The sequence below is a fragment of the Dama dama genome, chromosome 5 (assembly GCF_033118175.1).
Source record: "Dama dama isolate Ldn47 chromosome 5, ASM3311817v1, whole genome shotgun sequence".
NCBI classification, from domain to species: domain Eukaryota; kingdom Metazoa; phylum Chordata; class Mammalia; order Artiodactyla; family Cervidae; genus Dama; species Dama dama.
In genome coordinates this window covers 14160915-14187236 of record NC_083685.1, presented here as the reverse complement: position 1 = coordinate 14187236, position 26322 = coordinate 14160915, and the positions used below count along the sequence as shown (strand labels likewise).

General features: G+C 38.4%; 1 protein-coding gene across 3 annotated transcripts in view; it reads left to right on the top strand.

Annotated features, from left to right (window-relative positions):
• MED13L (mediator complex subunit 13L) overlaps positions 1–26322 on the top strand; it is a 289944-nt gene that overhangs the window by 201542 nt on the left and 62080 nt on the right. For all 3 annotated transcript variants that reach the window (XM_061141858.1, XM_061141857.1, XM_061141856.1), the window contains 3 exons: positions 19358–19503; positions 22009–22203; positions 22591–22779. In XM_061141858.1, coding sequence (XP_060997841.1) covers positions 19358–19503; positions 22009–22203; positions 22591–22779 — 530 coding nt within the window. The remainder of the gene's footprint in view (positions 1–19357; positions 19504–22008; positions 22204–22590; positions 22780–26322) is intronic.

The following is a 26322-nucleotide window of genomic DNA, read 5'->3' as shown; positions in this document are numbered from 1 at the left end:
ATGGACCATTTGAAAAGTACTTATACTTGCTTTGGAACTTCTGAAATTAAACGCTGCATTTGCAATGCATGGTGTGGCCACTAGAATACAAAATTACTCTTGTGGCAAGTAAGATCCAGGAAAGAAAAGGCACTTCCTTCTCTTGCTGTTGGTCAAAGAAAGAAGTAGAATTCTAAGTCACATGAACTCTTAATGCTTTCTTGACGCATTTATTTAGAGAAAATAGTCTTAAGTATGGACAGCTGCTTTACATACAGTGGTAAGGAACTTAGGCAACACGTGACTATGGCATTGGATTAACCCTGTTAATTAGGCTTCAGAGTTATTCAAGGAAGAGGACAGAGCTTTGTGGCATGGTGTCAAACACAGACCAGTTTGAATAAGATAGATGCTTTTCTTTTACTTCTCCCCTTTCTCATTGTTTGAGCATCATCAGGTCATTCTGATTTTGGTTGGAATGGAAGAGAGCAATGTGATAGCAGTTGGGGGAGGGGCTGTATAGAGTGGTTTTGTGCCTGAATATATATTTTATACATAACCAAAATAAACAAATACATGCATTACACATACCTCAAAAAGGCAGATGAAGGGTGCATTCTTGGCTCCAGGTTTAACTTGCCTGCTTTAATTAGGAAAATGATGACACTTACACTGATTATGCTAACATGTTTTAGAGCATGTTCTACTTTCCGTAAGAGATTTCTCTGGTAATGCATTTCTTTTTCTATTACCAAACATGATTAATGTGCCACATAGTGTTAACTGCTCTTTCCCCAAAGACATCAAATGGGAGGCAGCATGTAGAAGCTAAATTATTCGGAGAGGAGTCAGTGATTGATTTAAATATAAAAGGATTAATTGGTCCCTGAACCAGACTATTAAACTGTACTGTGATCTTGACTGAAAGTGGGAGAATTACAAGTGCATTGCATAGAATAAATTAATACATTTTTCATGGCTTTAATCCTTTTTTCTGTATTGCTTATTGTGTTTTTATGTACTGCACTCTATTGTGTGCTTAATTGATGCAGAGGGGATTCAGTGTATAATGATTAAAAGGGGAGAGGGATGGAACCATCCATTGAGTTTTAAGGTGGTAGTTCTTCCAGGGTCGCTGAAAATATCTCCAGGGAAAGACTGTTTCTAAGAACTCTTACCAGTGATAACCCCAGGCATAGGAGTTGTTACTGAATAAGAAATTTAAAAGTTTGCGTTCTGTGAGTACATTGTTCAAGATGGACTTTGGCTAACAGGGTAAATGGGCTTCCCTAGTAGCTCAGATGGTAAAGAATCTGCCTGCAATTTAGGAAACCAGGGTTTAATCCCTTGGTCGAAAAGATCCCCTGGAGAAGGAAATGGCAACCCACTCCAGTATTCTTGCCTAGAGAATTCCATGGGCAGAGGAGCCTGGAGAACTACAGTCTGTGGGGTCACAAAGAGTTGGACACGACTGAAAGAGCTGGACACGACTGAAAGAGCTGGACACGACTGAAAGAGCTGGACACGACTGAAAGAGCTGGACACGACTGAGCGACTAACACACCTGCAACAGGGTAAATACAACCCTTTATCCTTGGGAGAATCGAATTGAGATGTCAGCTTTTGAGGGTAAGCAGTGTAATGGCACTATCCCCAGTGAAACTTTTCTTTATTTTGTATAACTTTCTATTCAAATAATATTGATTTTTCTCATTCTGACTCACAAGCTGATACTTCAGTCTGACAGGATGCTGTTCTTGAAGGTTATCACATCAGCCTCATGTCTCCTTTCCAGGGAGAATAAATTTGTGTTTATTCACCTCTGTTATATTGCTCCTTTTATAAATAGGTATTCATGTAAGCTCTGCTTTCACAAAGTAATCCTGGTAACAAAAAAAGAGCAGAACAGTTTGGTTTGGCAGACTGGATTTAGAATTCATAGGGATGAATTAGGGGTTTGGGGTTAACATGTACATACCACTATGTATGAAATACATAAACAACAAGGACCTACTGTCTAGCACAGGGAACTGTACTATATTCAGGATCTTGTAATAGCCTATAATGGAAAAGAAATGGAAAAAGAAACATGTAGCTGGACCACTTTGCTGCATACCTAAAACTAACACAACATTGTAAATCAAAATGTAACTTGAGTTACATTTTTTTTTTTTTTTTTTTAAAGTTTGTATTTGTGACTTCACTAGCAGTATACATTTCAAGTTTCAGGAATGGTGTCTTCAAGATACTTCTCTTTACCCTGTCTCAATACATCTTTCTCTTATAATTTGATGTGCTTTGCCTTTCCGTAAGTATTCTGCTTCTGAGTAATCATCCCATATGGGATATTTTAAAATAGGCGCAACTTACCTGAGAATCAAATTGTAGAATTATCAGAATCTGAGGATTGAAGGCACCATTGAAGATCATTCTATTCCTTTCCTTTTTCAATATGCTTGAATTTCCTCCACCACACCATTAGGTATAGCAGACATAATGGTGAAAGTCGCTCAGTTGTGTCCGACTCTTTGCGACCCCATGGAATAGTCCCTGGAATTCTCCAGGCCAGAATACTGGTAGCCTTTCCCTTCTCCAGGAGATCTTCCCAACCCAGGGATCGAACCCAGGTCTCCTGCATTGAAGACAGATTCTTTACCATCTGAGACACCAGGGAAGCATACATATTACCCTTCTTGTAAGCCATTTTTTATTTAAAAAACCCAGTGAGAAAGTCTTTATATTGAATTGAAATCTATTTTTCTGTGTGTCTTTATCAACGGTGCTTGACCACTGTACCTGAGTTCTTTGGTATACCATGAAATTTTGACCAGTGTGTGAAATTGATATTTGCCACAATTAAGGACAGCACATACTGATGCAGCAATAATTGTAAAATATTGTGTTAAACAAAATAGGTTTCATAACATTTTATGCTTGACTGTGGCTAGTGTTTCATTGTTTATCTCTCTTCCCTAGGTTGTCTTATCTCTTTGTTAAATATCTCCATTTCCTTCAATTATTGTCATGTTGGGTGGTTTTAAGTTCTTTTGGTTATTCTCTTTTGAATGTGCTCCAGTTTACTTAATATCCTTTTAAAATGTGGCATCCAGAATTAAACTGAACATTCTATTTACAGATTTATTATCTTTTCAGTTCTGGAAATCAGAAGTCTGAAATGGGTCTTACTAGACTAAAACCAAGATGTTGGCATGGTTGACTTCCTTCTTGGACACCTTCGGGGCAAATCTGTTTCTTTGCATTTTCCAGCCTCAGAGGCTGCCCACATTCCTTGGTTTGTGAGTCCCTTCTGTTGTCAAAGCTAGCGGTAGCTTGTTGGGTCTTTCTGACCTTGACTCTTCTACCTCCTTGAACAATAAACTAAAGACTCTTGTAATTACATTGGGCCCATTGGATAATCCCAGATAATCTCCCTATTTTAAGGCTATTTGATCAGTAACCTTAATCATCTGTAGCCTTAATTCCCCCTGGCTGTATAGCATAAGGTAGTCACAGGTATTAGAACACAAGCATATCTGGGAAATCATTATTTTATTTATCATAGTCAATAACATAAATACTCATGCTTTTACAACTCATTTAACCTAATGAGGTCCAGAATGTTAACATTTTGCTATATATCTTTCATATTTCATGTGTATAACTTTTTATTGATGTATATAGTATACAGTACAAAAAGTACATGTGTCGTAAGTGTATAAAGCTCAATGAGTTTTTCCAAATTGAGTCCATATGTTCCATGGGGTTGCAAAGAGTCAGACATGACTGAGCGCCTAACACACATGCGCGCGTGCGCGCACACACATACACACCCCTGCTCCTGCACAAGAAATAGATGTTACTACTACTGCTACTGCTAAGTCACTTCAGTCGTGTCTGACTCTGTGCGACCCCATCCCTGGGATTCTCCAGGCAAGAACACTGGAGTGGGTTGCCATTTCCTTCTCCAATGCATAAAAGTGGAAAGTGAAAGTGAAGTCGCTCAGTCATGTCCGCCTCTTCACGACCCCATGGACTGCAGCCTCCCAGGCTCCTCCGTCCATGGGATTTTCCAGGGAAGAGTACTGGAATGGGGTGCCATTGCCTTCTCCGATAGATGTTACTAGCAGCCCGAAAACCTCCCTCATTCTCTTTTCCAGTCACTGCCTCTCCCCTCCCAAGCATAAGCACTTGTTCCAGCAGTTTAATGTGTCTTCACATTTCATATAAATATGAAATAGAATCCTACATAGGTATCTTTTTGTTTCTGTCTTCTCTTGGTCTGCATTGTTTTAGTTATTCAGGTTGTATGTGCAATTGTAGATCACTTATTCTGATTGCTGTAGAGTATTCCGTTTTGTGACTATACCCCGGTTGATTTATCTCTTCTATTCTTGATGGGAGTTTAGGTAGTTTCCAGTCCTGATAAATGTTTAAAGTCAGTAAATAATACTGTGTCAAAATCATTCAGTGAGAGAGTGCTAGATGTGATGGAGTCTTGTGTTTTGAGTGGGTGACCCAGCCACATTTCTCCCTCACTTTTATTAGCATTATGAAAGGGGAAAATTACTTTAAGTGGAAATCTCCAAATTTAATGTAAAATAGGTGTCTGATTACTTCATTTATTGTTACTTAATATTGTCAGATTAGTCAGATATTAGTCAGATTTCTAGGTGCGATCACTAAATAGAAAAACTGGTATTCAGATGATAATTTGAATCAAATAGTATTTTATAACTTCATTATTTGTTTTCAGTTACTTTTATTACTAAACTTAGTAATAAATCTCTTTTTAAATGTGGTTTTGAAAGGAGAAAATTTGAATGGGTTAGTTTGATTCACTTAAATTCATTAAACCCTAAATTGGAGTGAGTATGTGCAGGCGGAGTGTGGGGGAGCTTCTCTCATCAAAACAAACAAAAATTAAGAAAAGTACACTATAGCTTATCTTTACCTATTGTTTGGAGAAAGATCATTAAAACGTATGCTTCACATACTGTCTTACTAAAAACACAGCAGCCTTTCCCCCACTCCCCCCCACCCCCCCATGAAGAACCTGAGGATGTCAGAACAGAAGCTGAGCTGAGTTACTTTTCTGTATCTGGAGTCTGTCAAGCTCAGACCGATGTGCTCTCACTCGTCCCCTTGGCTTTAACAACTGTCGTTAAGCGAACATCTCTCACATGTGATCTCTCGATCTTACCTCTTTCCTTGGTGATGCATCCACCTTCCTTCATAGTGTGCCTGTCTACATGTGCTGTTAGCCGCTTTTTTGAAATAGATTTTGAATCCACGTTCCCCCTGTCTTCACTGCTACCAACCTACTGTTAGCTGTGCCTTTCTCTAAACCAGCCTTCAAGCTGGTCTTCCTGTTCTACTCTTATCTCCTTCATAATTATCAAGAAAGTAACTAAAAGTGATCCTTTCAAAATATAAATGAGACCATGGTAATTCCTTTGCTTAAAACCCTGCAAGATTTATCAGTGTATTTAGAATAAAACCCATGCCCCTTCTCAGTATTGAAAGGTTTACATGATCCAGCCCCTGCTCACCTATTTGATCTCCTTTTGTACTTATCTCCAAGGTGGTGGTAAAGAACCCACCTGCCAATGCAGGAGATGTAAGAGATGCAGGTTTGATCCCTGAGTTGGGAAGATCCTCTGGAGGAGAGCATAGCAACCCACTCCAGTATTCTTGCCTGGAGGACTCCATGGACAGAGGAGCCTGGCGGGCTACAGTCCATAGGGTCACAAAGAGTGTCGGACGCGACTGAAGTGACTTAGCACACAGAAGGCCATTCTGGTGCCCAAATACAGTAAGCTTGTTCCTGTACTTCTGGCTTTTGTATGATCGTCTACCTAAACTTCTCTCTCTGAGGTCTCACCAGGGCTGACTTCTCATTTGCCTTTCCTCAGAGAAGACCCCTCCCTTACCCACTGCTGCCTCCCATCTAATGCGTCGTCGCTTCTCCTCTTCCTCTGTCCACTGCCACTGTTCAACACAGCTACCTTGTTTTGCTTTCTTGTGGCTTTTTGTCTCAAAATTATCTTTTTTTTTTTTTTTAGTTCTACCACTTTATTGCTACCAACCCATTTCCCTCCACCCTCGTGCACACATGTTGAGTCATGTAATCCCATGGACTTCAGCCCGACAGACTCCTCTGTCCATGGACTTTTCCAGGCAAGAATACTGGAGTGGGTTGCCATTTCCTTCTCCATCAAAATTATCTTTTAAAAAAACTTTTCAACTGTCTGATTGCCCCAGCTTCCAGAATTTCAGCTAGAATTTCAGCTCTGTGGAAGTCAGGACTATATGCCTTCTTCACGGTGGTACACCTGGCATTTTAGGGCAATGCTTGCATATTTGTAGAATTAACAAATAAACCAAAAGTTGCCTGAGCAAATGATTCTTGATAATGAAAGGAGATTCTCTATCAGAATTTTTTTTCCCTCTAAACCTTTTGCAAATCGGTGCTCTAAAAAAAAAAAGAAAGGAAGAAACATCCATAATTTTAAGCATTCAGATTTTTTATAATGACCAGATGCTGATTGTATATCACTGTCATTAAATAACTGCTTATGTAGCTACTGTATATAGTACACCAGTTTGAAGAATGAATACTACTCGGTGTCTGGGGTATACACTAACTTTTTAGGTGCTCCATCCATCACCTGAAGGATCTTGTGTTTTCTGTTACTCTTAAGTGAGATGCTAATGTCATCCTTATTTACAGCAACTAATGACTCTGTTAGTTCCAATATCTACTTTTCTTTGTATATCATCACTGCTGAATTTTAGGAAAAATTGTTTTCAACTGTTAAGAATCAAAGTTAATTCTGTTTGGAATTTGTTAAACATATTACAAAACTTGTAGCTGTCTTTGACTTCATAGTCTTAAGTAGATTGTAAGAAAAATGTAGAAGCATCTTATGTTTATTTTTGTTGGTTCTAGCCAGCAGATTTATTTTTCTTGTGTTAGGGATAGGGGAGTTGGGATGACAAGCAGTGCTGGTGATTAAAGGCTGCACTGTGTTTTGACTAAGGAAAAGGAAGACGTAGCTTCTGGTGTAGGCCTGTGGCATGGGAAGAGTATGGAGGATAAATTCTTGCTGATAACAGCATTCTACCGAGTAAGTGTCAGCTCCAATTTTATTTTCCTTTAGTTGGGAAATCTGTGACCTCCTTTGAATACTGGTGAGTGGAGACATTTTGCAGCAGTGCTGAATATAAAAGACTCTGCACTCTGGTTGGCTAATGCCAAATGTTGGAAAGCCTTTAAAGAACTTGCCCAGCCACTTTTAGTGTCAGCTGATAGATGTGAAATAGAGCGATATAAGAAGTTAGATGTTTCTCTTGCTTTGTTTATTGTAGACAATGTCTTTAAAATGTGACTAAAATGGTCACTGTAAGTAGAGACATAAAATAACTTCATCATACTGTTTCTTTTATGTATTAGCTCTTGTTACATACACACTGTAACTTAACTCTAGCACTGTCAGTCTCTTAAATAGAATTGGGGTATGAGAGAGAAACAAAATCTGGACATGGATCCTTGTCTCTTTTACCTGCCTCATCTTGTTCTGGAAGTATTTAAGGTAGTTTACACATGATCAATATAATGAGGCAGGAAAAAATAGTGAGGGTCGATATTCGTAAGTGATGGAAAGTGTAGTAATGGAGTATGGAAAGATAACACTCTGACAGCAGAAGGGCCGTGTGCCTGGCTGCTGCTGCTGCTGCTACTGAGTCTCTAAGTCATGTCAGACTTTCTGTGACCCCAGGACTGTAGCCCGCCAGGCTCCTCTGTCCATTGGATTTCCCAGGCAAGAATACTGGAGAGGCTTGGGCATTTCCTTCTCCAGGGGATCTTCCTGACCCAGGGACCAAACCCCAGTCTCCTGCTTGGCAGGCAGATTCTTTACCACTGAGCCACCTGGGAAGTACTTACTCATTAGTAGATTTTCTTTCTATTTTATCCTCTCTCTTTCTCTCTCTCTCTCTCTCTTTTTTTTTTTTTTTGGTTTGATCACATAGGTAAAGTCCTACTTGCTGTTGTTCACCTGATGAATGGCACCATAGTGGAATTCCCATCTGCTTTATGCTTTCTGGCAAGTCGTTTCTCCCACTGTGAGCTGCTTGTGGGAATCTAGACAGATGTCAGAGGTCTGTCCCTATGTTTCTTTCAAGCTGGCAAGAATTCCACCATGTCTGCCACTTAGGCTCCTCCTCCAGCAGCAGAATCTGTCATAGTGATTGGACGTTTGTGTAAAATATAAGCAAACAGTCACTGATTTTAAGATGTACCATTCACATGTCTTTTGTACTTTGGGAAGAAATAGCATTTCAGTTTAGCAGTAAGGAGCAACAGAGAAAGGCTGGTTTATGATTTCAGATATATATATATCTGTAGCCCGCCAGGCTCCTCCGTCCATGGGATTTTCCAGGCAAGAATACTGGAGTGGGTTGCCATTTCCTTCTCCAGGAGATCTTCCCAACCTAGGGATTGAACCCGGGTCTCCCGCATTATAGGCAGACGCTTTACCGTCTGAGCCACCAGGGAAGTTCATATATATAAAGTCTTAGCTATTTTAGTGTCAGTTCAGCCTTTTTCTTAGCAATATATAATGCCTAATTGGTATAAATATTTAATGAGAAAAATGGTAGAAAATGTATGTGGTTCCCTATACCCTTCCATTACTCCAGCCTTCCCCCTTCCCGCAACTTTGTTACTGTCTTTTAAAGAAACGAAAAATGGATTAAAGGTTTTGTTTTATACTTAATAAAAGAGAAAAGAATCCAACCATGTCTTAAAGTGAGCAGTAAAAGTGCTGTAGTAGTTATGAGTTCCCTAATATAAATGTCACTTTCATTTGTATTCTCTGCCAGGCACACTCCCATTGAATTTTCCAAGGGTTGTCCAGCGATTGAGACTAGATAATCTGGCTTAGTTTAGTAACCTCAAGAGAGATTTTAAATAAGACAACTTTCGTAAGTCTCCTCAAATATTGTGTATACCAGCTTCTTCAAGCACACTTCACTGACTAGAGTAACTCTTACGTCAATTTTGGCATCTTGGAAATTACCTAATATAGTTTGTACCATCAGGATGAGAACCTGTCACACTCTTCCTGCCTTTGGAGTCAAAGACATACTGAGTCAGAGCCTCCACACTGTCATTTGCTTCTTATGAGATGCCCAGGGGGGAACATTCAGTCTTTAGGCCACCGGGGCCCTGTTTTTGCATCAGTGCAAGAGGTGCCACTGCTCTTTTACCGCTGCAAGACCAGTGCACCTGGTGATGGGGAAGAATCACGGCACCACTCCTGTGCCCAATTTACTGCCGAGGACCGACCTGGGTTTGAGGTTTGGCAGGGTGGAAGGGAAAGGTCATAGAGCTCACTGATGTAATTTCTCATGTACATGTGCATGTGTGTGTATTTATAAATTTATGCACATGTATATGTATTAAATACATATATACCTGTGCATTACATATGTATATACCTTTGTGAAGAAAAACTGTTCTTTGAGGCAATTTTGTATTCAAACAATTTAATTGGTTAACTATTTTTTAGAAGGGCGATTATTCATAAAGTTGTACTTGATAATTTAACAGTTATAATGCAAGTACTCCTGTTTTTTGTTTTTTAAATTATGTGCCATTAACTTTTCGGGACGTTTTTATTGCTTTTGTAATCAGGTCAAACTTCTGATTTAAAGGGAAGATATATGAAATGGTGAAAGAATCTCAGGATTTTATAAAATAATTTGATCAACTCTTATTTGAATATTATAATGTCACCATCTTGTAAAAAGGAGATGAAAGTTAAGAACTGTTCAATAAGAGAAAGGTCAGTATGCCAATGAGCAAAGGATTCACCATAGTCTTTGTGAAGGCTGACAAAGTAAATGGTATATTTTTAAGAAAAGGAAATGATAAAATAACATTAGCAAAATATTCCCAAATGAGGATCTATAGAGTGAGGCAAATTACCTCTTGCAAGAGATTTGGTTAATGACAACTTGGAAAATTTTAAGATAATAAGTTCATAACACAAAAAGCATTTAGGTGAAATTATCTAAATGCATTCTGCATTGTGAATCTGTTATCAAAACACTTTTACACCCTGAAAAGAACAGGAGTTTATTAATATTCATAATGCATTTTGAAAGCACATGTAATACTTGTATTCTGAAAACTCAGTGTAAGAAGTGAAAAAAAAAATTGTTCGTAAGATTTAGAATATTGTAAGAGTAAAATGATCTGGAAGATAGTTCTTCCTTTTTTGCATTTTTGCAAGTCTTTTCTCAACAACACAGATGCAACCTACACCAACCCCTTATATTTGCCAAGTAAACAGTTTTTAAAGTTGCTTTGTTTTCTATCACTGGAAATTACATTACCCTCCTATTAATAATAATTAATCTTCCCACTTAAAAAATATTCATTGTGCACATCAGTTTTTCTTGTTCTCCTCATGATGGAACTTGCTAAAAGAAAAGTAATTTACTCTTTGGTTATGACTAAAACTGCATTTCACCGTGCAGTGACTACTAACTGTTATATGTCTAGGTGCTGAGGATTCATAGGGCAGTGGGACAGATATGGTTCCTCCTTTTGGGGAGCTTATTTTATGGTGAGGGAGACCATCAAAATAACCAATTGCAAATTATGACAGTCTTGTGAAAGAAATAAATTGGATGATGGAATGATTGGATGGGCTTCCCCAGTGGCCCAGCAGTAGAGAATCTGCCTGTAATGCAGGAGACATGGGTTTGATCCCTGGGTCTAGAAGATCCCCTGGAGGCATTCAAGTACACAGTTTTAACTGAGGGCATCCTACCAGAATTCCTTAGTCTTCTAATTTCTACCTCCTTTAAACGTTTTTTGGTGCTTTGCTTAAAAAAATGTAAAATACCCAAGGGCTGATTCTGGTCTTATTTCTACATGCCTAAGTCCAGCATAGTGTTTGATACAAGATAGATAGATGTGCTTAGTAAATACTTGTTAATTAAATGAGTTCTTTTGATAATACGGGTGCCAAACAAGAGGTAAATATTCTCAGTGGCAGAGAATAAAGAGGTCTCTGTGAAAAGAGCTTATATGAGAAGGCCTTTTGTATGAGGCCATATAAAAGAGCTTATATGGAAAAAGTAGAAATGATATTGGACTTTGAAAGATGGGATTTAAGGAGAGTGACAGAATGGGGAAATCGTGTGGAGTCATGGAAATGTAGGTGAGATGTGCACAGTATGAACTGCCTTGGGCCCCAGGGAGAGTCTTACCATATCATACGCCCCAGCTGTCAGTGACACTCCCAGGCAGGTTCCCTTTAGAAGACCAGATGGGGAGAGTGTCAGGAGATTCTCAAGACCAGGGATAGGTTTCCCCTAATGTATTCTTGACTGGAAAATCACAGCTTTTTTTTTTTTCCTTTCCCCCTTTCCCTCTTGTTCTTCTCTGTCTCATGACTCAGAATTCCATGGTTATTTCAGACTCTCCAAATAAAATGCCAGAAAATTTTAGAGGAAAGGTACAAAGTATCACAAACTCAAGTGATTAATGCAGCATCTTCCCACTCCAAACACCATGTTAAGCGTGGGAATACAAAATGGTAGATAAAACTTGACTTTTGTCCTCACAAAAGTTTAGATGAACTAGACGTAAAACTTAGGAGCATTGAGAGGCTTTGGCTGAGATATATACAGAGTAGTTTGGGTGCGTTTTGCCAGTTCTGGGACTTTAAAGGTGATTTCTTGGAAAAGATGAGAAGGAATTAGGTGATCAAGGATGGTAGAAGTTTATTCTAGACAAAAGAAAAGCATGAACAACAGCAGAGGTGTAGGAAGCAGCAGAGCCTTTGCAGTAAGTGTCTAGTCTTGCGCCAAGTGGTCACTGCCTCAGGGGTCCTTCCTCCCTTTGGTTTTCAGGATTGTGTGATGGTACCCCTCCCTCCTTGCTGCATAGGCATCTGTCTACTTCCTTTCCTCAAATCAGTTGGCTTAGCAGTTTGTCTTCTTTTAATGTGCTCACAGAACAAGTTTGATTTTGTTAATCACTTCTGTTACCTCTCTTCTCCACACCCCCCCCCCCCCCCGCTCAAGTTTTTGTGTTTTTCTCATTATTTTCAGCCTTCTAGTTTCATTGAGTTGACTTGTTTTTTGTTGTTGCCCCCTTCGAGTTCTTGATTTGAAGGCTTATCTCATTTATTTTAAGACCCTCTTTTAGGCATATAAGGATATAAATTACTCTCTAAGCACTGTATCTCTCTGATTTTGACATGTATTACTTTTGTTGTCATTCAGTTTTAAACATTTTGTGATTTCCATTGTGATTTCCTCTGTAACCCATGATTTATTTAGGGAGTGCATATTCAAGTTTCCAAACAGAGGGATTTTATTTTAACCTTAAAAAAAAAAAAAGCAAAAACTGTTGATTTCTAACTAAATTGCACTATGATTAAATAATGTATAGTCTGTGTGATATCAGTTCTTTGAAATTTTGGATTTGTCTTGTGTTTTAGTTCTCAGTCCTTTTTTGTACATCTTCTATGTGTCCCTGGTAAAGAACAGATTATTTATTTCTTAAAAGCCAACATATATACTTGTTTATATATTTTTGTATTGTTTTTGGTATTCTAAGTAATTTGCTTATTAAATACTGAAAAAAGTATGTTGAAATACTTATCAATTAAAGATTTGTCAGTTTCTACTTGTAATGCTGCCATTTTTTCTTTATATATTTCTAAGTTATATTGTATACCATATGGCTGTGTACATGCACACTCAAGATTGTTTAAATTTCATAGTGAATTTCTCTGTTCATTATTCTATAATGATGAACCTGTTTTAAAAATGTTCTGTTTATTGCTATTTCTATACCAGCTTTATTTTTATTTGTATTCACCAGCAATATCATGTTCTGCTTTTTTTTGTTCAGTTCGGTCGTTCAGTCATGTCCGACTCTTTATGACCCCATGAACCACAGCACGCCAGGCCTTCCTGTCCATCACCAACTCTTGGCGTTTACCCAAACTCATGTCCATTGAGTCAGTAATGCCATCCAGCCATCTCATCCTCTGTCGCCCCCTTCTCCTCTTGCTCTCTTTCCCAGCATCAGGGTCTTTTCAAATCAGTCAGCTCTTCACATCAGGTGGCCAGAGTATTGGAGTTTCGGCTTCAGCATCAGTCCTTCCAATGAACACCCAGGACTGATCTTCTTTAGGATGAACTGGTTGATCTCCTTGCATTCCAGGGGACTGTCAAGAGTCTTCTCCAACACCACAGTTCAAAAGCATCAATTCTTCGGCTCTCAGCTTTCTTTGTAGTCCAACTCTCGCATCCATACATGACTACTGGAAAAACCATAGCCTTGACTAGATGGACCTTTGTTGACAAAGTAATGTCTCTGCTTTTTAATACGCTGTCTAGGCTGGTCATAACTTTCCTTCCAAGGAGTAAGCGTCTTTTAATTGTATGGCTGCAGTCACCATCTGCAGTGATTTTGGAGCCCCAAAAATAAAGTCAGCCACTGTCTCCCCATCTATTTGCCATGAAGTGATGGGAGCGGATGCCATGATCTTAGTTTTCTGAATGTTGAGCTTTAAGCCAACTTTTTAACTCTCCTCTTTCACTTTCATCAAGAGGCTCTTTAGATCTTCACTTTCTGCCATAAGGGTGGTGTCATCTGCATATCTGAGGTTATTGATATTTCTCCCAGCAATCTTGATTCCAGCTTGTGCCTCCTCCAGTCCAGTGTTTCTCATGATGTATTCTGCATATAAGTTAAATAAGCAGGGTGACAATGTACAGCCTCGACGTACTCCTTTTCCTATTTGGAACCAGTCTGTTGTTCCATGTCCAGTTCTAACTGTTGCTTCCTGACCTGCATATAGGTTTCTCAAGAGGCAGGTCATGTGGTCAGGTATTCCCATCTCTTGAAGAATTTTCCACAGTTTGTTGTGATCCACACAGTCAAAGGCTTTGGCATAGTCAATAAAGCAGAAATAGATGTTTTTCTGGAACTCTTTTGCTTTTTCGATGATCCAGCGGATGTTGGCAGTTTGATCTCTGGTTCCTCTGCCTTTTCTAAAACCATCTTGAACGTCTGGAAGTTCACGGTTCATGTATTGCTGAAGCCTGGCTTGGAGAATTTTAAGCATTACTTTGCTAGCATGTGAGATGAGTGCAATTGTGCAGTAGTTTGAGCTTTCTTTGGGATTGGAATGAAAACTGACTTTTTCCAGTCCTGTGGCCACTGCTGAGTTTCCCAAATTTGCTGCCATATTGCATGCAGCACTTTCACAGCATCATCTTTTAGGATTTGAAATAGCTCAACTGGAATTCCATCACTTCCACTAGCTTTGTTCGTAGTGATGCTTCCTAAGGCCACTTGACTTTACATTCCAGGATGTCTGGCTCTAGTTGAGTGATCACACCATTGTGACTATCTGGGTCATGAAGATCTTTTTTGTACAGTTTTTCTGTGTATTCTTGCCACCTCTCCTTAATATCTTCTGCTCCTGTTAGGTCCATACCATTTCTGTGCTTTATTGAGCCCATCTTTGCATGCAATGTTCCCCTGGTATCTCTAATTTTCTGGAAGAGACCTCTAGTCTTTCCCATTCTATTATTTTCCTCTGTTTCTTTGCACTGATCACTGAGGAAAGCTTTCTTATCTCTCCTTGCTATTCTTTGCAACTCTGCATTCACATGGGTATATCTTTCCTTTTCTCCTTTGCTTTTCACTTCTCTTCTTTTCACAGCTATTTGTAAGGCTTCTTCAAACAGCCATTTTGCTTTTTTGCATTTGTCTTTCTTGGGGATGGTCTTGATCCCTGTCTCCTGTACAGTGTCACAAATCTCTGTCCATAGTTCATCAGGCACTCTGTCTGTCAGATCTAGTCCCTTAAATCTGTTTCTCACTTCCACTGTATAATCAGAAGGGATTTGATTTAGGTCATACCTGAATGGTCTAGTGGTTTTCCCCACTTTCTTCAATTTAGGTCTGAATTTGGCAATAAGGAGTTCATGATCTGAGCCACAGTCAGCTCCCGGTCTTGTTTTTGCTGACTCTACAGAGCTTCTCAATCTTTGGCTGCAGAGAATATAATCAATCTGATTTTGGTGTTGACCATATGGTGAGGTCCATGTATGTGGTTTAATTTTGCATGTCTGGTGTAAGTATTACGTAGATGGATTTAGTATTTTTCAGCCATTCAGATGATCTTTATCTTTTTGATAGTGAACAAATTATACCTGTATTTCCAAATTCACCTTACAGTTGTCTTCTTAACACCAGAGTTATTTATAGATAGGTTATTTAGTGATATCCGTAGTAGTACTGCTATTATACTAATCATTTTATTTACATGTTGATTATTTGACCTTAGTCAGTAGAGGGAGGGAGATAAGGGAGTCCTAAAGGAGTAACATGCTCTGGTGAAGAGCAGGTAAAGCTGTGGAAATCAAGGCAGAGAGTGTGGGAGTCCCTTCACAGAGAAAAGGAAAGTTATCGTCCTCCAGCGTTCTGGGGAAGAGTGAGGTGAGTGCAGCAGCAGACAGGTACGGTGAAAAGGAGAGGAAGGATTCCTAAATTTCAAGTCTGATTCCAGCTGTGTTGCTAAGAACGGCATTTGCAGGCCATACTTTTTATCCTTATCTTCTCATCTGTAAGATGAGGAGAGTTAACTTTTATGTCAGACAACCTGAATTTGGCTTTTAGGCAGGTTTCTAGATCAGGGTAATATGGTAGTTGTTATGTGTCTGCATTTTATAAAGACATTTGACATAGTAATCTTTCAGGTTGTCCTTTGTAGACAAGAAACTGTACATGAGTGGCAGCACTTGGGAGAATTTGTAACTGGAAAATTACCTGATAAAATGACTCAGGATTCTTTCCTCAGTATAGTCTCATTCACCATTTTTAGCACTGACACGGATAAAGATATTGATGCTTGCTGATTAAATATCCAGCATGTTAGATAACAGAGTCAGAATCAAAGATGATCTCAGCAGGCTTCAACTAAGAGCCAAATGTGGTGAGATGAAAGATTGTGGGTTCCTCTAGTTGGGCCAGCAGGCACTGCACAGGATGGGAGGCGGGGGCTTCCTTCAGATCCTGCCTCCATTACCTTCTGTGTGACCCCTGGCCCCACATTCAAAAAGTAGAAAAGAGTATTGAGAATCCTTTCTTAATCCCCTAGTCGTACCACTGCATTCCCCAAAGGCAGCCAAAGTTATTAGGTTTTTAAAGTGAATCCTTCCAGAGAAATTTTATGCCAGGGTAAGCAGATTGTGTGTGCATATATTTTTGTCCCCACTCTTGCATTTTTATACAGATGGGTGTATATGATTCACAACAATTTTGTACCTTGTTTTTTCTTTCATCTTTTGAGATTATGTGGTAGGTTTTTATGTATCAGTGTTTTCTTTTAAGTGGTTACACAGTATTATTTTGTAGGGATGTATCATAGTTTAGTTAACCAGTCCTTTACAAATGGGCATTTTGTCTGTTTTTAGTTGTTAACTATTACAAGCAATGCTGTAAGTTTTATCTGTGTAGTCTTAGAAGTGGCATAAGTCTCCTTAGGTCATCAGTATTGTCCTCCTTGCCCTCTTGTTTCTTGTAATCTTAGGGGAAAAAAGAATTTTGTAGCTGAAAAGGATTTATGTGCCATAAAGTTCAGTGATTCTCAAAGCATGAACCTTGAGCTAGGAGTAGCAGCAGCAGCACTGAGAATTGGATAGAAATGCAGATTCTTGGGGCTCATTCTAGACATTCTGAATGAGAATTTCTCGGGGCGAAGGAGCAGCGGTTTGTGCCAGCATCTGACTTGACATATGAAGAAGCTGTGATCAGAACAGTGAAGTAACTTACCAAACATTATGTAGTTACTGGTGGCTTCTGTTCTGTTTCCCCCATAACTTGTTGTTTTTCTTGTGTAGTTTTGTCTCTTTAAAAAAAAGCATGTTTTGTTTTTAAAAGTTATCAATATAGAAAATAGGTCACTGATTCACTTCCTACTGTTTTCATTTGTGCTTTTCTGTGTCTTTTGGAACATAGCAAATTCAGATTGAATTCTATTTTGAGGTTTTTTATCTTGATTCTTTAGCTTGAGTCGACTTTTAAAAACCAAACCTTAAATTGGCTCCCCTTTATTTTTTGCACGGCAAGACTTCTGGTTGTCTCAAGGGTGACCTCGGACTTCTTTTTTCAGACTCCCTTCCCATCATGTCCTGTCTCTCCTCCTTTTAGAATTTCTAAGCTATATCCTGTTCTTAACTATATCTATTTCTTGCCTCATATTCCCTCTCTTACTTTTTCTTTTCTCTCTACACTGAAATCAAACGTTCATCTGATTTCATCTGCTTTGAAGCATTTGGACTTCCAAACTGGAAAATACCAGTACACTTTGGCCTTCCCATGGCATTTTGGTTTTCTGTTTCTTACTTGACTTCATTTTGCTGATAAGCGTTTGTGTCCGTCTCAGTTTATACACTCCTTGAGGACAGGGCCATAGTGTATTCATTGTCACTCTGCAGACTTCTGCACCTTTCTCACTTCCTGGTTGATAGACAGACGCAGGTTGTGTTTGTGTTCATGCACAGCTGGGATCCGGTGGAAGAGCAAGCGTGCTCTGGGCTGTACTCAGAATCTGTAACTCTCACCAGTGGCCTTATAAATATTCGGATGATTGCGTGGGTTAATAGGCATGAGAGGGATATGTCAGCTCCTCCTTCTCTGCTGGATTTTATAAACGAAAACGACCAGTCCACAGTCAGTTGATGTGTATGTTGGTGTCTTACATGCCTGGAATAATGTGCTTGGCGATGCTATGTGTTCAGTGTCATTTCCATAAATGAAGGACAGCGCATTGTTGACACTACTGTATACTTGTATACATTTAAGTTACATGCATTGTTTCCTCTTTGTGAACTTGAAACTTAGACATAAGGTGCTAAGGAGATGTTTAAATTTATTATCTTACGATTACTCTGGCATGCTAAATACCCAAATATCAAGTCTGCTGCTGCTGCTGCTGCTAAGTCACTTCAGTCGTATCTGACTCTGTGCGACCCCATAGATGGCAGCCCACCAGGCTCCCCCGTCCCTGGGATTCTCCAGGCAAGAACACTGGAGTGGGTTGCCATTTCCTTCTCCAGTGCATCAAAGTGAAAAGTGAAAGTGAAGTCGCTCAGTTGTGTCTCACTCTTTGCGACCTCATGGACTGCAGCCTACCAAGCTCCTCCATCCATGATATTTTCCAGGCGAGAGTACTGGAGTGGGGTGCCATTGCCTTCTCCGAATAGGAAGTCTAGGTAGGTCCTATTGAGGAAGCTGCACATTCCAGTAAAACACAAAATTTTCTCAGATCATTGCAACGTACTTGTCAAGGAAGACTGTATTAATATATGCTTCCCTGTAGGAATAGAGTGAAAATGTTGTCATTTTTATTTGTTTTCCAAAATCATTATAATTTTATACTTAAATTTTAATTTTTTGAGTGGTACTCAAAGTATACTTTATAATATTTTAGAGAACTTTTGGAAAGAAGGAAATCTTGGAAGATGAGTTTTCTATTGCCTAGAATAGAGTGATTTTGGTTCATCAGGCAGATGTTCCTATAAGCTGTCCTGAGAAATGGAGATGCTGTGGGTGGCTTAGGGCCAAAGTTAACAACTTTGAAAGAATGTGCCACTATAGTAATTTTGAAATTATTTTTCTCCAAGACACATCATTTTTTCAGTTTTTAGCAAATTGTGTGGAAAATGGCAAAGTGGAATGCTTTAATAAAATTTTGTGATCAGAGGTAAATTGTGAAAATTAAATATAATCAATTACCAGTCCATTTAGAAACACATTATCTTAGCAGTTGTATATGGGAAATTTACATATAGCAGTGTTCTTGATTGCTATTTTTAGATCATTAAGTTTAATAACCTTATTGTAATAAGATTGTAAATTTGATCTTATTGTTATGTCATACCAAACACAAGCAAAACTATTTTGTCATTGCTTCTAGTCATTTAAAAGCCAGTTCAGATAGTAATACACAAGAAGGTAGAAAAATGTTATTCTTTTTCTGTCCTTTGGAGCTTATAGTTGGAGACTCTATGCAAAGGAAGCAGAAAGCATTCTGCATAGTAGTTTTCAGTTTTGTGGTGAAACCCAACTTTCTGTTTATATGGCATTTTTAATTACCATTATCGTTATTTGTCCACAGCTGACTGAAAGTTTGTGCTTGTTAATATCATCCAGGGCAGTCTGTGGTGGATGCTCGATAAAGTAAAGCTGTGTCCCGTCTGTGTTCCTGTCTCTAGCACCTATTTATTTCCCACAGAAATGTAGAGCTGAGTTTCTAATTTTGTCTTTTTCTAGTGAGCATTTGTCTTGTGCATTCACATTCTTTCTTCACGGGGAAAGTAATGTATGCACAAGTGTGGAGATTGCCCAACACCAGCCAATTTATTTGATCAATGAGGAGCATATCCACATGGCTCAGTCTTCACCTGCACCATTTCAAGGTAAGTAAACAATGATGTCCCTCCTCGCCACCTTTCCCTACCCAGTGGATAGCCACCTTGCCCAGTGAAGTTTCATGGAATGAGGTAGTATCTGAAATGGACATGTTGAGCTAAGCAGGAAGGGTTAGTTTCTGAAGAAGAAAGGGAAGACCACAGGTAAGCGATAATAGCTTGCTCATTTTTTACTGAAAGCTTCCCTCAGCTACAACTTCGTCTTAAGTGTGTTGAAGAATAAAGTGTGGAGGATTTCCTGAAGATCAAAATCTTATAAAAAGATTTTCCTTGTTTTCTTTGTCCTACGGTTTTAGGACTGTAATGACTAATAGAGTTACTATTAAGCTTTGTACTCTGAAATTTTAACCAAAATCAAATTCCTGGAGTTGTATAGTCTGTAGTTTCTTTATTAATACCTTATTTTCTTTTAATTTTAGACTGCATTGGTTGTAGATATTTGGTTAACTTACATTCATATTTTCATGAACGCTCAACTAATTACCTAGATATCACCAAAATAACACCATGTTTCTTTTTTTCTAACTATATATTCTAAAGCTTTGGTTTTGTCTTTGGAATTCATAATTTTCTATGAATAACTCTTTTTAAATGTTATAATATTAAATTGAACCATATAGAAACATCTTTTTTTTTTTCTTTTCTATTTTTTTTTAGTTTAATCTTATCAGTTCTAGAGATGCCTGGTTGAAATAGCCTTAGTATATCACAAAATGTAATTTTAAAAAACATTTGTAATAAAATTGACTAAAGTATTGTATTGGTATAATAGCCTATTGATGTAATAGTCAAATGAGTGTTTAGCCTCCATATTATTTATGTTGGTTTTTGGTCTTATACAAATGATTGTAAGTTAATTTGATGAAAGCAGCTTTTTCTTGCCCTAAAGATTGTTAAAGCTTTTTTTTTTTAAGGTAAAAAAGAACATTGAACCTCATGTAATTGTGTCCTGATTATTGCCTGCTTTTTCCTCCATCTAGCAACACATTTAAAACTGTGTACTTTATTATTCTGTAGTTTTTTGGATGTTTTATGTATGAACTGTTACATTATTCAAAACAGCCCAATTCTCAAACTGTGCACTTGAGTTGTACAGTATGCTCATTTTGTGGATTGTCAGGATTATTTAAACACTGTGTTTCCTTGACTCTGAAAGTGCTGAGGATCATCTGACTTTAGATTTCGTGGAGCAAAATAAAAGCATTTACTTAAAATAACAAAAGGAATTACCAGTCATGAGAAAAAATGACTAACCTTCTAAGTTGGGAAAGATAATATTGGCCATACTTGGTCCCTGTAGACTACTTACTTTAAATATTACTGGTTTGTTACTAATATCGCGAATCGTGGAAGACTTTGTGGGGCATTATCCTGCTTATTTCCCATGATTGGTGTAGGGAAGGTACATTCTTAGGGCAGGTGTTAGCATATAGACAATTATAGTGAACATAATTAATCATATTGATGTGGGGATTTCTTAGAAATGTTAAAACAGGAAAATTACCCTTGGTTAGCTGTGTTGCTTAGATCAGTATTTCTCCATTTGTATGCATACAGAATAGCAGAAGGCAACATGAAATATGTGATGTTTTTAACCATCTCTGTCTTGATTGATGTGATATATCATCCAGCAGTTAAGAAAAAACTGTCTCCCAAAAAGGACCCCCCAGTTAATGCTTATGCTGAGATTTGTTTTTATAAATCAGGATTAAGGAAAAGTGACTTTTATCCTTAGAAAAGTGTTATTTGAAATGTCAAAATACTCACTGTGAGAATAAGAACTGAGTTATACAGTGTTATGTTAATTGCATTTTTGTGTCTAGCTCAGTGAAAATGACATCACGGTCAAACAGTGAAAGAGTAAGAGAGAAGGACTTTTTGAGTCCTTTACTTTACGTAAAATAAATTTTATTTTAGAGTTGTTTAATCAGCAGACTTCTAAAATGGTTTTAACTGCAATTATACTTAACATTATGTTTCAGATTTGGTACATTAAGACTTTTCTGCCAATAGACATTTTATTTATATATTATTTTTAAATTACCTCAAATATTTAGGAAGTCTCAGGAACTCACAGGGTGAGCGTTCAGGTCCTAGGCTGGTTTCAGGATATATGTATTGAATGGTCTTCTTTCATGGAAGATTCAGGATTCACAGTGTATGAGCTATTACCAAATTGATGTTTATATGCTTTAATGTATAGATAGATAATGTGTAGATAGCTTATATATTGTGTGTTGATGTACTTGTCTGATGGTGTTAATTATATCTCCTCCCATTTGATTTCCTTCAAAAATTGATTTGAGTTGAGAGGCATATAAAAAGTACTAAAATGAGAAATTTTAATTACACTTAAAAAGGGGTTAGGAAATAAAGAGCAGTATACATCAAATGATAATATGGCTCACCCTAAAACTACCATGGATGTAGCATTACACTTAAGTAGGAATTATCATTCTGATGTGTAACATATGTTTCTCCTGTCTGCTTTAGTACTGGTAAGTCCTTACGGCTTAAACGGCACGCTAACAGGCCAAGCATACAAAATGTCAGACCCAGCCACCCGTAAGTTGATAGAGGAATGGCAGTATTTCTACCCAATGGTGCTGAAAAAGAAAGAAGAAATGAAAGAAGAGGAAGAGTTGGGATATGATGATGATTTCCCCGTGGCAGTAGAAGTAATTGTTGGTAAGATAAAATGTTTTGCCTGAAGAACTTAATTCTATATTCTTCATCTTGCTTAATTTAAAAAGATAATCATTCAGATTCATCAAAAATAATCTCCATAATTTTCCCATCTTTTTGAATTCTCTTGGTACAGTGATATTTGCTGAGTAGTTATCTTGCCTGAAGCACCAGTGGTCCCTGTATTCCAAATGCTATTATGATAGTGTTGGAACACATGTTTAAATAGCTATTAACTTATGAAAGGATGGAACTTATCACTTTTGGCAGTACCTAATGAGCGTCTCATTTTCACCACTGAGCTTTGACTCTGACCACTGGAATAATAAGTTTGGCAGTTGTGGCGTGACCTTTTTCTCAGGCCTATTCTCTTGCTTGCTTTCCTCACAGGTGGTGTTCGGATGGTTTATCCTTCAGCTTTTGTGCTGATCTCTCAGAATGACATCCCAGTTCCTCAGAGTGTGGCCAGTACCGGGGGCCATATTACAGTTGGGCAGCAGGGGCTTGGGAGTGTGAAGGACCCGAGTAACTGTGGGATGCCTCTCACCCCGCCCACTTCTCCAGAACAGGCTGTCGTGGGTGAGTACGATCCAGGAACATCCTGGGGGGAAGCGATCCCAGAAAGTCATGTAGCACCCCTGCCACGGAACAGATGAGAGAACACATGGAGAAATTCCTGGTGGAAGAGATGGAAATAGACTAATGTGGGATTTTACAAAATAGAGAAGAGAAATTGTAAACAAACAGTTTATGCGCTTCAGAATTTTAATTGTGTCTGTATTAGTCTTTACTCCAGTTAAACACCTTCGTTATTTCTCTTCAGTTCTACACATGCACCTACCCTTTTACACTGATGTGCATGTGTGCACACACATGCATCAGGAGGCGAGATGTGGTGAAAAATACTAACTCAGAGAATAGTTGACATGCTTGCCCAATTGGCTGTTGCCAACAGGGTCAAGTCTTGGGTGAATTCTCTTTCCTTGTTATAAAGTTAGTCTGACATCCAAGAGCTCTGAATAAATGCTTTGAATAATCTGTCTACACAAATGACAGATATTAATTAACTTGAAAAATTTGCCCATTTCAACATTCTTCCTTCTTGAGAAAATTCAGAAATTATTTAAATTGGGAAGATGTTTCCTTTGTCAAGTAGTATATATTCTGTATTAACTTTTTTGTTGTTAATAGTTGACTTCATTTTAGTTAAAAATATGGTCACTAAGAAAAGGATAGTCATCACACTTGAGCTGAAGTAAGATTATTTATAGGTATTTAATGTGGGCCATATTGGCAAGAACATCAGTAAATGAAGTCTTGTCCTCTAAACTTTGAAAACAGACTATCAAGTATGATACATGCTCATCACATGGTAATTTTCATAAGAATGAAATAAGACAGTATTTAAAAATTGCTGCCATAGTGCTTGGCATGTAGTGACATTCAATAAATGTGCGTGGTTAAATAACATATTGGGGGAAAGTATAGACTTTGTGATTGAACACACCTTTTAAACCCTAGCTTTAGTTTTTACTAGGTGAGGGACCTTATTTAATTCTCATACTTGTTTTGACACCAGTTTCCTTCTCTGTTAAATTCTATAGTTTCCAGGACTGTTATGCATGTTAGATCGTGTACCTGACATGCTTGATAAACAGTAAAGCCACATACAGACAGTAGTGCAGGAATTCACAGAAGTGCTCAGAACTCCAGTTTCAACACAGTATTTTTATCAGCTTCGCCAGTGGCGCTAGTGGTAAAGAATCCGCCTGCCAGTGCAGGGGAATGTAAGAGATGTGGGTTCGATCCCTGCGTTGGGAAGATCCCCTGAAGGAGGACATGGCAACCCACTCCAGTGTTCTTGCCTGGAGAATGCCATAGACAGGGGAGCCTGGCAGACTAAGTCCACGGGGTCACAGAGAGTCAGACGCAGCCGAAGCAACATAGCACACACATTAAGTTATCTGGAAGGAATAGCTCAGCTATTGTGTGGGGGACATAAAAATGATGTAACCTGTAACGTGTAACATGTAACAATGATGTAACATGTAGCCTTTGGGGTTTTGGTTTTTGGGGCATTGTTTTGGCTGGCCTACACGGCTTGCAGAATCTTAGTTCTGCCACCAGGGACTGAACCTGAGCCCCTTGCAATGGAAGCACAGAGTCCTAACCATTGGACTGCCAGGAAATTCCTAGCCTTTGTTTTTAAGAGCCTTGTAGTTGCTAAGATGGTGAAAAAATGTACTATATCCAGCTCTGAATACAGTAGAACAGAGAATTTGGATGATCCCTTGTGAAAGGATTTGCCATCGCCTGATTTTTATTAAAACTACTTTCAAACTGAAAAAGCAGAAAAACCCTTGTATAGTCTTTTTGTAATTATAATAATATCATAAAGAAGATGATAAGTCTAGAATTGTCAGTATTTTGAAAAATGTTAATCATATTTCATATGCAAGTTTGGATTTTTAACAAACTACAGAAGTCAGCAGTTTTTGTTTACATTTGTTACTGTTTTGCCTGGTATTTAGTAAAATTTGTGTTCAGCTTAAAATTGAAGGCCTGCTGTGTGCATGATGCCTTGACCTTTGATCAGTTCAGAACTTTTTATTTTTTTATTTTTTTTTTATTAGTTGGAGGCTAATTACTTCACAACATTGCAGTGGGTTTTGTCATACATTGACATGAATCAGCCATGGAGTTACATGTATTCCCCATCCCAATCCCCCCTCCCACCTCCCTCTCCACCCGATTCCTCTGGGTCTTCCCAGCGCACCAGGCCCGAGCACTTGTCTCATGCATCCCACCTGGGCTGGTGATCTGTTTCACTATAGATAGTATACATGCTGTTCTCTCGAAACATCCCACCCTCACCTTCTCCCACAGAGTCCAAAAGTCTGTTCTGTACATCTGTGTCTCTTTTTCTCTTTTGCATATAGGGTTATCATTACCATCTTTCTAAATTCCATATATATGTGTTAGTATGCTGTAATGTTCTTTATCTTTCTGGCTTACTTCACTCTGTATAATGGGCTCCAGTTTCATCCATCTCATTAGAACTGATTCAAATGAATTCTTTTTAATGGCTGAGTAATATTCCATGGTGTATATGTACCACAGCTTCCTTATCCATTCATCTGCTGATGGGCATCTAGGTTGCTTCCATGTCCTGGCTATTATAAACAGTGCTGCGATGAACATTGGGGTGCATGTGTCTCTTTCAGGTCTGGTTTCCTCAGTGTGTATGCCCAGAAGTGGGATTGCTGGGTCATATGGCAGTTCTAATTCCAGTTTTTTAAGAAATCTCCATACTGTTCTCCATAGCGGCTGTACTAGTTTGCATTCCCACCAACTGTGTAAGAGGGTTCCCTTTTCTCCACACCCTCTCCAGCATTTATTGCTTGTAGACTTTTGGATAGCAGCCATCCTGACTGGCGTGTAATGGTACCTCATTGTGGTTTTGATTTGCATTTCTCTGATAATGAGTGATGTTGAGCATCTTTTCATGTGTTTGTTAGCCATCTGTATGTCTTCTTTGGAGAAATGTCTGTTTAGATCTTTGGCCCATTTTTTGATTGGGTCATTTATTTTTCTGGAATTGAGCTTCAAGGAGTTGCTTGTATATTTTTGAGATTAATCCTTTGTCTGTTGCTTCATTTGCTGTTATTTTCTCCCAATCTGAGGGCTGTCTTTTCACCTTGCTTATAGTTTCCTTTGTAGTGCAAAAGCTTTTAAGTTAAATTAGGTCCCATTTGTTTATTTTTGCTTTTATTTCCAATATTCTGGGAGGTGGGTCATAGAGGATCCTGCTGTGATTTATGTCGGAGAGTGTTTTGCCTATGTTCTCCTGTAGGAGTTTTATAGTTCCTGGTCTTACATTTAGATCTTTAATCCATTTTGAGTTTATTTTTGTGTATGGTGTTAGAAAGTGTTCTAGTTTCATTCTTTTACAAGTGGTTGACCAGTTTTCCCAGCACCACTTGTTAAAGAGGCTGTCTTTTTTCCATTGTATATCCTTGCCTCCTTTGTCGAAGATAAGGTGTCCATAGGTTCGTGGATTTATCTCTGGGCTTTCTATTCTGTTCCATTGATCTATATTTCTGTCTTTGTGCCAGTACCATA